The 12,500-nt window shown below is 45.6% G+C and overlaps 1 protein-coding gene across 1 annotated transcript in view; it reads right to left on the bottom strand.

The window, feature by feature from the left end:
* Window positions 1–4,125: 4,125 nt before the first annotated feature.
* ngfrb (nerve growth factor receptor b) overlaps window positions 4,126–12,500 on the bottom strand; it is a 44,899-nt gene continuing 36,524 nt past the window's right edge. The window contains exons 5-6 of the mRNA XM_063190490.1: window positions 8,738–8,901; window positions 4,126–6,612 (exon numbers count right to left, since the gene is read on the bottom strand). Coding sequence (XP_063046560.1) covers window positions 6,263–6,612; window positions 8,738–8,901 — 514 coding nt within the window. The 3' untranslated portion in view covers window positions 4,126–6,262. The remainder of the gene's footprint in view (window positions 6,613–8,737; window positions 8,902–12,500) is intronic.

Below are 12,500 nucleotides of genomic sequence, written 5' to 3'. Positions count from 1 at the left end.
TGCATAATGTCAGGGCATGTAACTTCAAATCGTGTCTCACCTGCAGGGAACTCAATTGGACACATATAGTAACAACAAGTCAATAGTGCTCAGGCTGCAGCTGCCCTGTATAGAATTTACATTTGTGGCCGTGTATCTTACACAAAAGTTCTGCCCGCGGCTTCCCTGTCTTTGGATTAAAGGCTTCGGTAACACTTTCTATGAAGCCCATATCTATAGCGCATTATGAGCACATTCATAACAAATTATAATGCATTATGACTACACTTTTAACGCTTCATGATGGAGTATATCAACAGTCATGAATAACTATAAATCTAGCTTATAATGCATTATAAATCTTAGGATGTTTTGAGTGCTCGTGAATGGTTATAAACTACAGGCAGTGAAGGGGCTTATAATGCATTATAACAGTCATGATGCACTATGACTAATTATGATGCACATTATAATTTGTTATAAATGCACTCATAATGCGCTATAGATATGGGCTTCTTAGAAAGTGTTACCGAGGCTTCTTTTTTGTTTACGTCAGAGAGGTGATTCCCGACACCCAAAGGATGCAATGGAATTTGTTCACAGTTCATTCCAGACTCGAAAGAACAGAGAGAGAAAAACAACAACGGATGGCTTTCATCGAATACTTGCATAATATGTGTTGGCATCTGGTGATCCGTCTGTCTGGCGCTATCACCTAAAACAGATTACAAAACGGAATTGCACCGAAAAAAATCCAATACCGAGACGAGACAAAAAAAAATTAGAAGAAGGGAAACTGAACTGACACAAAAAAACAGACCACAACAAAGATTAAATCACCGTAGTCAGAGAGGTGAGGGGGGGCTGGGCATTGTTCCACAGAACATAACCCTAGATCATATTGATGCCACCAATTGTGTACCTGTGGTTGGACGGGTTCGACCAGGTGATAAATTCACCGAGGTCATTAGTTTAATACCTTGAGGGTGTGCCTGCTTATAAAAAAAACCCCATTGCTTTCCCTATACTGTGCGTCTCTGACTTCAATGGCCAAATGTAACATAGCTGAGCATTATGCCATTCCAAAACAACAATGACTTGATCCTTCCGCAGTGGCACTCAACTCTCCCAGGTTCCTTTGGGGGCTGTGTGTGTGTGTGTGTGTGTGTGTGTGTGTGTGTGTGTGTGTGTGTGTGTGTGTGTGTGTGTGTGTGTGTGTGTGTGTGTGTCTGTGTGTGTGTGTGTGTCTGTGTGTGTGTGTGTGTGTGTGTGTGTGTGTGTGTGTGTGTGTGTGTGTGTGTGTGTGTGTGTGTGCGTGCGAGCGTGTGTGCATGTGTTGGTGTGTGTGTGTGTGTGTGTGTGTGTGTGTGTGTGTGTGTGTGTGTGTGTGTGTGTGTGTGTGTGTGTGTGTGTGTGTGTGTAACTGTGTGCTATGCAGTTTGCATTGAATAGAGGGGAAACGATACACTCATTGCCCTTCTCTGGCCCCCGGATGGGTTCGGTGGGGAAGGGGGCTCGGTATGGACCGCAGCCATGGCACCTGAAAGAGCCTTCAAAGGATTCTATAGTGTGTGTGTGTGTGTGTGTGTGTGTGTGTGTGTGTGTGTGTGTGTGTGTGTGTGTGTGTCTGTGTGTGTGTGTGTGTGTGTGTGTGTGTGTGTGTGTGTGTGTGTGTGTGTGTGTGTGTGTGTGTGTGTGTGTGTGCATACGTTGTGTGTGTGTATTCGCCTTTGCCCACACTGTGGGTGTGGATACCTCAATGGTGTAGGGCAGTGGTCTGAAATTATTTTTCTCCAAGGGCCAAATTATGTAGCGCAAGGCTGTGGGCCAAACCAACGCCCCAATCCAATGACAAAAAAGTGAGATGTCTGGACAGAGAAGAGATTTTCACTTTTCCATTTTTCCCTTCTTGTCAATGTCTCTTATGGGACTATCAGCATAAGATCTAACTCTCTTTGGAGACATATGACCCGCTGAAGTTTTAGTGATCGAAAATCACACACATTTATCTTTTCATTTGTTCTGACCTCATGGCGGGCCAAATGTTTGCCATGCCCGGGCAGGATTTGTTTGGAGACCAAGGGTGTAAGGACTACTAACCCACATACTCTTCAATACTCTTCATAGGGCACTATGGTGTGTGCTGCTCTAGTAACCATGCTATCTGTGCTTTTTGAGTCTTTGCATATTGGCATGATAACACCTAAGCCAACACGCATAGGCACCCTCTCAAAACACACAAACACATCTACAGAACTAAAAAGTATACCACACTGCACGTTTATTTCACTGCAATTGCTCATCATTTGAGGGGAGGTATTTCGGAATTGCAACACAGTCACGCTAACCTCCAGCATTTTTGTCAGAAGGCACTGCTGGGGTGCTGGGTACCTGAAGGGGCTATTTAACCCCTTAATGCCCCGTGTACATCAAGCGCTACCAACGCGACTGGGTAGCTGGGGTGGTTGAAGAAGTTTCGCCATGAATTCGTTTTATTCGCTCTGGACGCTGCACTGACACGTTTGATTCAGCTAATCACATAACGGCTCTGTCTTGACAGCCTGGGACATTCCTCGATATGAACGTTCCGATTGGTTTTCGCCGAACAGCGTCATAGCGAATTCGCTTAAGATTAGCTTGAGTTTAATCGTCAAAATTCGCCCTGGTCGCTCAAGAAGCTTCGCCCCTGGCGAATTCGCTCCGGTAGCACTGGTCGCGCACCCTCCATTGAGAATGAATGACTTCCGTCACTTCATTCGCGTTGGTCGCTCCCGATGTACACGGGGCATAAGACACTACCCCTGTTATAAATGAGCTATTACAAGAATGGCAATGACCAAGTCGTAACGTATTACTAAGGCCCTGTGCATAGTGGTGTAGTACTATCAGAGATTCTTTAAGTATATAGAGATATGACAATGTAATAGGTTGCTATGGGCACCTAACATGACCAGGTTCCGGTCTGCCTAAAGGGGCATGTCATAATACTCCTAGCATTGAATAGAACAGTCCTTAGGTCTGTCTAAAGGGGGATTTCCCCCCCCCTCCCCCTTGAAATAATAGAACCCAGAAACAATGGGCCAATGGAACCTCTCTCTCTCTACTCTCTCTGGTACTATGGTAGTTAAGGTTTTTTTTCAGTGACTATTACAACGGTCCCAGTGGTGGGACGGTGTCTGGTAAGGGGCTACAACACAGATCCTCACAGTCTCTCACCGCCCAAGACTCAAGCCTGATCAGCTGTCCCTGTGTGAGATATGTAGTATGTCTATGCTTTGACTTAAGCCATACCTTCCTTCCTTCCTTGAAGAGCCTGCAGTGCCACTAGTACTAGCGTGGTGTTTCAAGGCATATTGGATGTCTGAGAAAGAATATTCTTTTAATTGATCCCACATTTATGATTAAGGCCAGGCAGCAAGGCAGGCAGCATCACGCTGGGATTGGTAACAACTAAAAAGTGTGTGTGTGTGTGTGTGTGTGTGTGTGTGTGTGTGCGTGCGTGCGTGCGTGCATGCGTGCATGTGTGCATGCGTGTGTGTGTGTGTGTGTGTGTGTGTGTGTGCTGATAGGGGTGGGGGTAGTAAGTTAATAGCTTGGTAATGTAGTGTTTGGGTGGTGGGGGGAACATTATGGATTTTTTTGGGGATAGGGGCTGGATTGGTTACTCCTGGTAGAGGCCTTTCTACTCAGAAGGTGTCTGAGTGGATTACACAGGGTAAGAGTGAATGGAGACAGAAAGGGAGAGAGGTAAAGAGAGGGGCGGGGGGACATAGAGAGGGAGCAAGAAAGACAGAGAGAGGGAGAGGGGGACAGGAGAGAGAGAGAGAGAGAGAAGTGAGGGGGAAAGTGGAAAGCGAGTGTGATGTCTGGGAGCATTACCCAGGGTTACTGTGACTGGAGACAGAGCTGCCACACTACAGTGTGTACTGGGCAAAGTGTTGCATGATGGGAAACAGGCAGCAGGTACACGTACGTAGATAGCTGTGTAGGTGACGACTAGATAGTGACCACCCAAGAGATAACTGGCAGATAAAGGCCTATAATGACATATAATGTCGGTGTGTGTGTGTGTGTGTGTGTGTGTGTGTGTGTGTGTGTGTGTGTGTGTGTGTGTGTGTGTGTGTGTGTGTGTGTGTCTGTGTGTGTGTGTGTGTGTGTGTGTGTGTTTGTGTGTGTGTGTGTGTGTGTGTGTGTGTGTGCGCGCGCAAGGAGATGGGTGGGTTGTGAGGATGAGAAAGCGAGAGCCTGGGAGGAGAGGAGGATGTCTTTTCTGCATGTTATCTAGGTCATTGAGTGAGTGGCCCTGTGACCCCACTCTTTTGTAATGGAGATGGCCCTTCCTCAGCCGGCGACGCTGGCGTCTCACATTACCCCTTTCACCTGCATGATCAGGTACACTCTCTCTCTCATCACCCTGGGAGACCACCAGGATTCTCTCTCTCCATCTGGAAGATTTTAACAAACAAAAAAAAGACCTCCACTGAGCCACTTCAGAGTGTGGCTCCCTCACAGGCAGAAAACTCGTAGTGGCTTTAACGACAAAACGTCATGGCAACTTGTAAATCAAATGGCTAATAACATCAACATTGCATTGTTTTTTAGATTATGGCTATCATCACGGGTTGGTTATGATGCTTCGTCATCATACTTTTTTAACAGTCACAGTGGTTTCATAGTTCCAGAATATTCTGGTCCCTGTTTATGATGAGACAATAGAGTACGGGTATGGCAACAGTTCCATTAGAAGTCTTCTTGGATCAACACGATGACGTCCTTATCTAAGAATGCGTGGCACAGGCCCTTGTTCAGCCATCCATCATCATCTCCGTCTGTCCTCCATCATCCATCAACCAAAATGAAAAAAAAAAATCCACTCCCACTTTGATGATTCTCATCTCCATGAGACCACAAGAGGGATTCTTTTGAGGGAGCCAGATCGGATTTCCGTTCGAGATGTATTCTAGATTGTTACCATGGTTTGACGCGTGTTCCATCCAACACACAATGGATTAAAACGTATGCCTTGCAGGATCACTTACACTGGCACTGAGACCTGGGGGCAATTTCTTCTGGGAAAATGCCAAGGCCTCAAGTTATCACAGAGTTTACAAGCTTATGACATCGATGTAACTGCAGAGTGACTGTACAGTGTATGTGGAGGACGTGAGTTGACGAGCAAACACTTGAAGCTGTGTCCAACAGGAACACAAAGCATGACACAGGCATGACCAGGGACAGTCAGCGATTATGGTAATCTCACCTTCACAAATGGCGTATAATGACAGCATGTACAGTCATGTGCACAGCAGGATTTAGAGGAAGTAGTCATTTTGCCTGGACCGGGGGTTTTGTTGTAAGATTCATGTGCGATGAAGTTTTTCGAACTGACAAGTCTGATGATATTTTCTTTGCAGTTGTAGTAATTGATTGGTAATGAGATTCTACTGAGAACGTGATAGACCAGGAGGCCCGTTGAGCTGGTGTATGGGCATTGTAGGTCATGGGATATTTGTCCCTGATAGGGTTGATTCACAATGACTATCTTTTGTTTCTAGGAGCATGTCCATGACATGGAATATAGTCCGTTCAGAGCACGTATTTTGACAATATGGGTCGATGGGCTTGGAGTTTGAAGATCGGAGTTTCCAGATGCAGAATGGAGCCACCTGAATGGAGACACTGTCGTTTGGAGCAGCCTCAACGTTTGGCTAAATGAGGTTAGCTCACGGAGTATGCGCTAATGCTAAATAGCAGTTGCTAATGAGTCAGGGAGTCGTTACGATTGCTTATGGCAAGGAGTGTTTTTTACACTGACAATGTAGTCCAGATGGATGTGGTTTGAGATGCTTGAGATATTCCAGGAAGGAGGTGGATTGGAGTGGTCCAGGTCAGCGAAGTGATTGGTTGTGGGTGTCGTAGGTATGATGTCACACATGTGGGAGTGGTTATGACCCATGGCAGGCTAGTGGGTTTTAGATGACAGGATACGTAAAGCTGTGGTGACCAGTTTGTGTGTGTGTGCTTGCATGTATGCCTAGAGTGTGTGAATGCTTGTGTGTGTGTGTGTGTGTGTGTGTGTGTGTGTGTGTGTGTGTGTGTGTGTGTGTGTGTGTGTGTGTGTGTGTGTGTGTGTGTGTGTGTGTGTGTGTGTGTGTGTGTGTGTGTCTGTGTGTGTGTGTGTGTGTATGTGTATGGGTTTAAGTAAGAGAGGGTGTTTTTGTGTGGAGGGGTGGTTTGGTGTGTATATTTTGTGTGTGTATGTGTGTGTGTGTGTGTGTGTGTTTTACACGGCTGACGTAGCGGTAGGTTTGGTTGCCAGGCTTTGGACGATGTCTTCGCGGTTGATCTTCCGCAGCGCGGTGAAGAGCGTGTCCATGTTGGCCGAGCCCTGGCTCTCCCAATCGGTGAGCAGAGCCTGGATGGGCCGCTCCTCCTTCTGGAAGGTGGCGATGCGCTCCTTCTCGTATCCCAGCAACCCCGCCAGGCTGCACCAATCGTCCGCCTCCGTCTCGTCATGCTCCTCCCCTCCTACTCCTCCTCCTCCTCCTCCGCAGCCCTGGCTCAGCAGCTTCTCCACCTCCTGCCGAGCGTGCAGGGGCAAGGCCAGACATGGGACCCCGTCGATCTTCACCACTGACAGACAGACAGACAGACAGACAGACAGACAGACAGACAGACAGACAGACAGACAGAGAGAGGGGTGTGGAGAAAACAAATATTGTAAAAGCAAACTATGAATTTGGCAATGCAATCACCTATTTGTCATTTCAATAAAGCAAAAATTGAAATTGAGAGAGAGAGACAATATGTGAATAAATAAATGAGTTTGTATAAATGAATGAAAGTCCCTACCTATGCCCTATGCTTTATTGCATTTAACTTATTTGTTGTACCAATAAAGTTAATTGAATAAAATTGAGTTTAGAGGAAGAGAGGGGCGACATATGGGGTGAGAAAGAAAGAGAGAGAGCGATGCGGAGATGGATAGAGTGAGACAGAGACAGACCCAGACAGATATTAAGACAGAGGGGACAGGAGGAGAGCGTGCAGTGGCTAGGATGCCCTCCGTCTCTCCCCACGAGAGAGAATAAATGAATGAGTGAAATTTGTTTGAATGAATGGCCTGTTCATTATTTTGCCCTGTGCTTTGGTAATTTACCCTTGTTCGGCCAATAAACCTCATTGAATTTCAATGGAGAAAGACAGAGAGACAGAGACAGAGACAGAGACAGAGATAGGATAGGAGGAGTATAGGGAAGATGAAGACAATAACTGAACACAGAGGAGTAAGGAGTAGAGGATGACATTTTTTGGCAATTCCTGTGTGTCCCACGGGATTCCCGCTGAATGGGAGTCAAAATGTTAAAGATGAACGGGAGCGGGCAGGAGCGGGAGTAAAGATGAATGGGAGCGGGCAGGAGCGGGAATAAAGATGAAAATGAATGATTTTGAGTGGGAGTGGGCAGGATTGAGAGACATTCTTACAGGAGTGGACGGGATGGGTTTTGTTTTTCTTTTACTCCAGCCCGGGATGGGATTTTTTTTCTGGGACGGGGCCAGGAGAGGAGGAGGGAGTAGGGACCAGGTGAAATGAAGAATAAGAGGTGACATAGAATAAAAGAATAAAAACATGAAACGAACAAATGGCAAAATAAGAAAGGGCAGGAGTGTCTTAAAAACAGTCTAATTAAAGGTGTTCTTCTAGGGATCATGCAAGGGCAGGACGGGGCAAAGGCCGATCTAGCAGAGGGCTTTTAGAGCACCACAGCACTGGATTAAAGACATCATCAAGCCCAATCAAGGCTTTAATGGCAATAGAGACATAGTCAAGTGGAGCGATTTGTACTTCCATAGCAGATTTCAACACATCACAGTTGACGCCAAGGTGCTCCTCAAACATAATACAGCTTGTGGAATACAGTTTTCTGAGAAATAGATGAAAGGGGTCATCAAACCAAAAAAAGTCTGAATGAGAGAATACCTGCCGTAAGACAAGTCGGCATAAGAGAATGCCTGCCTTATTGTAGCAGAACGCCCCGCAGACTCAACCACATAATCATGAAAGGTGATTCCAGGTCAAGCTAAGCTTGAGGACTTAAAATTGAATGAACACACAAAGAGAACACAAATACACAGATGCAAACACACACACACACGCACGCATACACATGCTCTCTCTCTCTCTCTCTCTCTCTCTCTCTCTCTCTCTCTCTCTCTCTCTCTCTCTCTCACACACACACACACACACACACACACACACACACACACACACACACACACACACACACGCACACATATGCACACATATGCACACACACACACACACACACACACACACACACACACACACACACACACACACACACACACACACACACACACACACACACACACACACACACACACACACACACACACACACACACAGAGCCTGCAGAGGAGGCATCACATGCAAAACCACCCAGCATCTCATCAATGCCTTCATTGATACTAGATCTGAAACCTGAGGTGTAGCCATATTCATTATCAATGTCCTGGATGAATGGGAATCGACAGACGCTCCACAGTGTGTAAAAGTCCTTTGTGTGTCTACTGAAAGCCTTGCTCAAACTGAAAACATGCGTGTATATGCTACTTTGTGAGTGTGTGTGTGTGTGTGTGTGTGTGTGTGTGTGTGTGTGTGTGTGTGTGTGTGTGTGTGTGTGTGTGTGTGTGTGTGTGTGTGTGTGTGTGTGTGTGTGTGTGTGTTTGCTCTTACCTGTGTGTGAGCCCTGCTGCAGTTGTTCCTGTAGACTCTGGCTGTCCACGGAGATGCCACTGTCACTGTGCAGCTTCTCCCCCTCCGGCGAGGGCGTCTGGCTGGGGTTGGCAGTGCCAGTCCGCATGCCCGCACCCTGCTTATTCTTCTTACAGCTGTTCCACCTGGCACACACACACACACACGCACGCACACACACACACACACACACACACACACACACGCACACACGCACACACGCACACACACACACACACGCACACACGCACACACGCACACACGCACACACGCACACACGCACAAACACACAACCTTTTAAAGTTTTCCCTGTGAATGACATGTAAGAACACATGATTGATAGGCACTTTAATGTGGCCTACTGCCTCAGGTAAATCCGGGACACTGGTAGAAGTGTGCACTGTACTGTAAGTGCACATGTGTTCAAGCAGTCATGCATATGATACTACAAACAAGGTGTTATGTCTTTACATGAATAAGTTCAGGACTCTGATCAACTTTCCAGTGTGTTAGTTCAACACTTACAGCAGGACCAACTGAACGATTGATCAGTTGTACACTCAAGGTGTAAAAAAGTGTGTTGTAAAGTGAAGTGAAGTGAAAGCGAAGTGAAAGCCCATTGGGAAACTCCAACTCCCATTGTCATTGTGACACAGCACTCCACAGCACACAAGTGAACACTGCACACTGCACACAACGAAATTGCATTTATGCCTCACCCGTGCAAGGGGGCAGCCCTCAGTGGCGCCCCATGGGGAGCAGTGCGGTGGGACGGTACCATGCTCAGGGTACCTCAGTCATGGAGGAGGATGGGGGAGAGCACTGGTTGATTACTCCCCCCAGCCAACCTGGCGGGTCGGTGGTCGAACCGGCAACCTCTGGGATGCAAGTCTGACGCCCTAACCACTCACCCATGACTGCCACAAGTGAAGTCATGTCACATGAGGAGGGCGTGAAAATGGCCCGTCCTCATCCCAAATGAGGTCAGCTCAGCGGTGTCACGTCAGTCCCCAAGGTCTACACCAGGGGTGGGCAATTATTTTGGCCCAAGGGCCACATTGGGTTTATAATATTGACCAAAGGGCCAGATGTTGCAGGCAACGTACCCGTGTCAATAACAAGAAATAGTGTACGCTATGCTAACGTAACTTGTCAGCTATGTCATTCCTGCACATTGTAATGAAAAGTATTTTGGATGTAGCCTATGTACTTGGTTAATCTTACGTAAATTCCCAAGAACCCTGTTTTAGGTAGCCATTTTAAGAATGTTGAGGAACCATATGAATTTGTATTTTTTTTCTGTTTTCCTTCTTGCAAAGGCTCTACGGGCCACATGTGGCCCCGAGCCTGAATTTGCTAACCCTTGGTCTGCACAGTAAATAATGGGGTGTCAATGTTCCAGAGTTAACATACATAACTCCAGATAGAGTATTTACAACACTGTGGAGAGACAAGTGGAGTCAGATGTCAGTGTCAAATTTTGCAGATAGCCCGTTTCATTTCAACTCTACCACGATTAGCCGCACACTCTGCTCCAGATATCACCAGAGTTCAATATTTTTTTTTAACATTGCAGTGTTTCAATATTTACAAAGAATCATCAACTTTAAAAATGTTACACTGACCAAATCAACACTATGTTTGAGTAATTTCCACTTAATGGAGTTAACGCCAGCTCCAATTTATTTGAGTTAAAATAACACTGTTTTTTTGCAGTCAATGATTATTTAGACAAGGAAGCTTTTAACAACAACTGTTGATTGTGTTAATTACTGACAACAAGGCTTACTTTGAGGTAAATTGTGAAGCTGTTTTTAGAAAGGCCAACCAGCGTATGCATTGTCTGAGGAAAATGTACTTTCACAATGACCAAATTCTACTGGCTCTCTTCTATTGTGCTTTTCTTGAACAAGTTTAAATGTTCAGTGTGGAACGCTTGTATGTAGTGAGTGTCCTCAATGTTTTAAATGTTTTGAATGAGGGGAGATCCCTTGACTGCAAATCAAATCTACACAGTAAATTCTGCAGTGCTCATTTAACACTTAAAGAGTTGATTTGACATCATTTGACTCTAAGTGTTGAATTAACACCGCAACATTTACTGTGTACCTTTGGGTGCTAATAAAAGTTATCTAATCTAATATCTGTTAAACTGTTTACAACTGTTCACAACAACTGCCAGATTAGGACAAGATAGGGGCCTTATAGGGACCCTGCTATATTAAACACCCAATAGAAGTACCAAGGCCGAGATTAGTTCCTTTAAAGACAGATAAGTAACCCTTAGCATGTGGGGAAATAGTTCAATGAGCTTCAATGACCATGTCTGGAGTCTAGCAGACTGAGTCGATTGCTGTTCTTATCTGATTGCTTTCACAAAATTGCTCTGTGTGCACATATATGTTCTGCTATCCTACAAGTAACTGGTATGAGTGGTACCCAGTTTCCTTTTTTAAATCCAAAACTAAAGATGAGTACTTCAATGATTAGCCGTTCCAAAATCTGTAAAAAAAAAAAATTGGAGGATGCTTGAAATGTTGTGAAATCAACAAAAACAAAAGGGAAAAAATGAATCAGGAGGTTGGAAAGCAAACATCTTTTTTGTTTTTTTGCTTGCCTGGCCATCAGCCAATCAGACGGGGCTCTCTGGAGGGTGTGTGTGTGTGTGTGTGTGTGTGTGTGTGTGTGTGTGTGTGTGTGTGTGTGTGTGTGTGTGTGTGTGTGTGTGTGTGTGTGTGTGTGTGTGTGTGTGTGTGTGTGGTGGCGGCCATGTCAGGGCGGATCGATCGGGAGAGTAGCAGCGAAACCTTGCTAATGTATTCCCGCAATCTGTTATTTACCCCATCAGCCACAGCGGAAAATAGGTCATTGTCAGGGGCTCTAACTGTGCCTCTGAATATTTCAGACACCCTCTAACCCCCCCCCCCCCCTCCTGCCTGTGCTATAGCCTCACTCTGCCTAGCCATGGGCTACGGCGCTCGCCCATCCATGCGCTAAATAGCTGACATACGACATCGCATGACCTCTATCCATCGAAAAAGCAACACAACTGAAAACAACAATAACAGACTTGTCACGTCACAGCCAGGGCAGAAATGGGACAGGACATTTAATCCAATGTTACGTCTGCTCTTAAGTCTGTGTCTGCAACAGTTGTAATTAGTGATCAATAATCAGAAAGCGAGTCAGATGTAGAACATAAGCATTGTAATTAGGAATCAATAATCACATGGCAGCGATGGTAGGGCAGTTACAGCCATTGTCGGACAATAAAAACCACAACAAACTTCGGCATGAAGGATTCATCAGAACCTACGTAAACAGGTAAACAGAACCCAAGTAAATGTGTCCATATGTTTCTTGGCAAGGCAACTAAAAATAGGTCAACAGTCTTCAAAGACCGTGGAGAAACCACTGAAGATCTAGAGTAAATTGTTCAGGTACATCACTGACAGCTTTGTACCACACAAAAGTCAAAGTGAGTGGGAAGAGGGCCTGTATGACTGTTTGGAGCCCCTAGTGTTTGGGAAGAAGGCTTAAGCTAATACAAAAGCATTGGTTACAAAAATATCCAGGCCTAAACAAGCGGCTGCATTTTCCATTTTCCACGTAAACACATAAACAAATGCACGCATGCTGCACACAAATTAAAACAAGGACAGTAACGAGAGAGAGAGAGAGAATGTGTGAGAGAGAGAGAGAGAGAGAGAGAGAGAGAGAGAGAGAGAGAGAGAGTCTTTGAAGT

The sequence above is a fragment of the Engraulis encrasicolus genome, chromosome 2, assembly GCF_034702125.1.
Source record: "Engraulis encrasicolus isolate BLACKSEA-1 chromosome 2, IST_EnEncr_1.0, whole genome shotgun sequence".
Lineage (NCBI taxonomy): Eukaryota > Metazoa > Chordata > Actinopteri > Clupeiformes > Engraulidae > Engraulis > Engraulis encrasicolus.
Note: the sequence above shows the minus strand (reverse complement) of the source record. Positions and strands in the feature narration are given on the sequence as shown.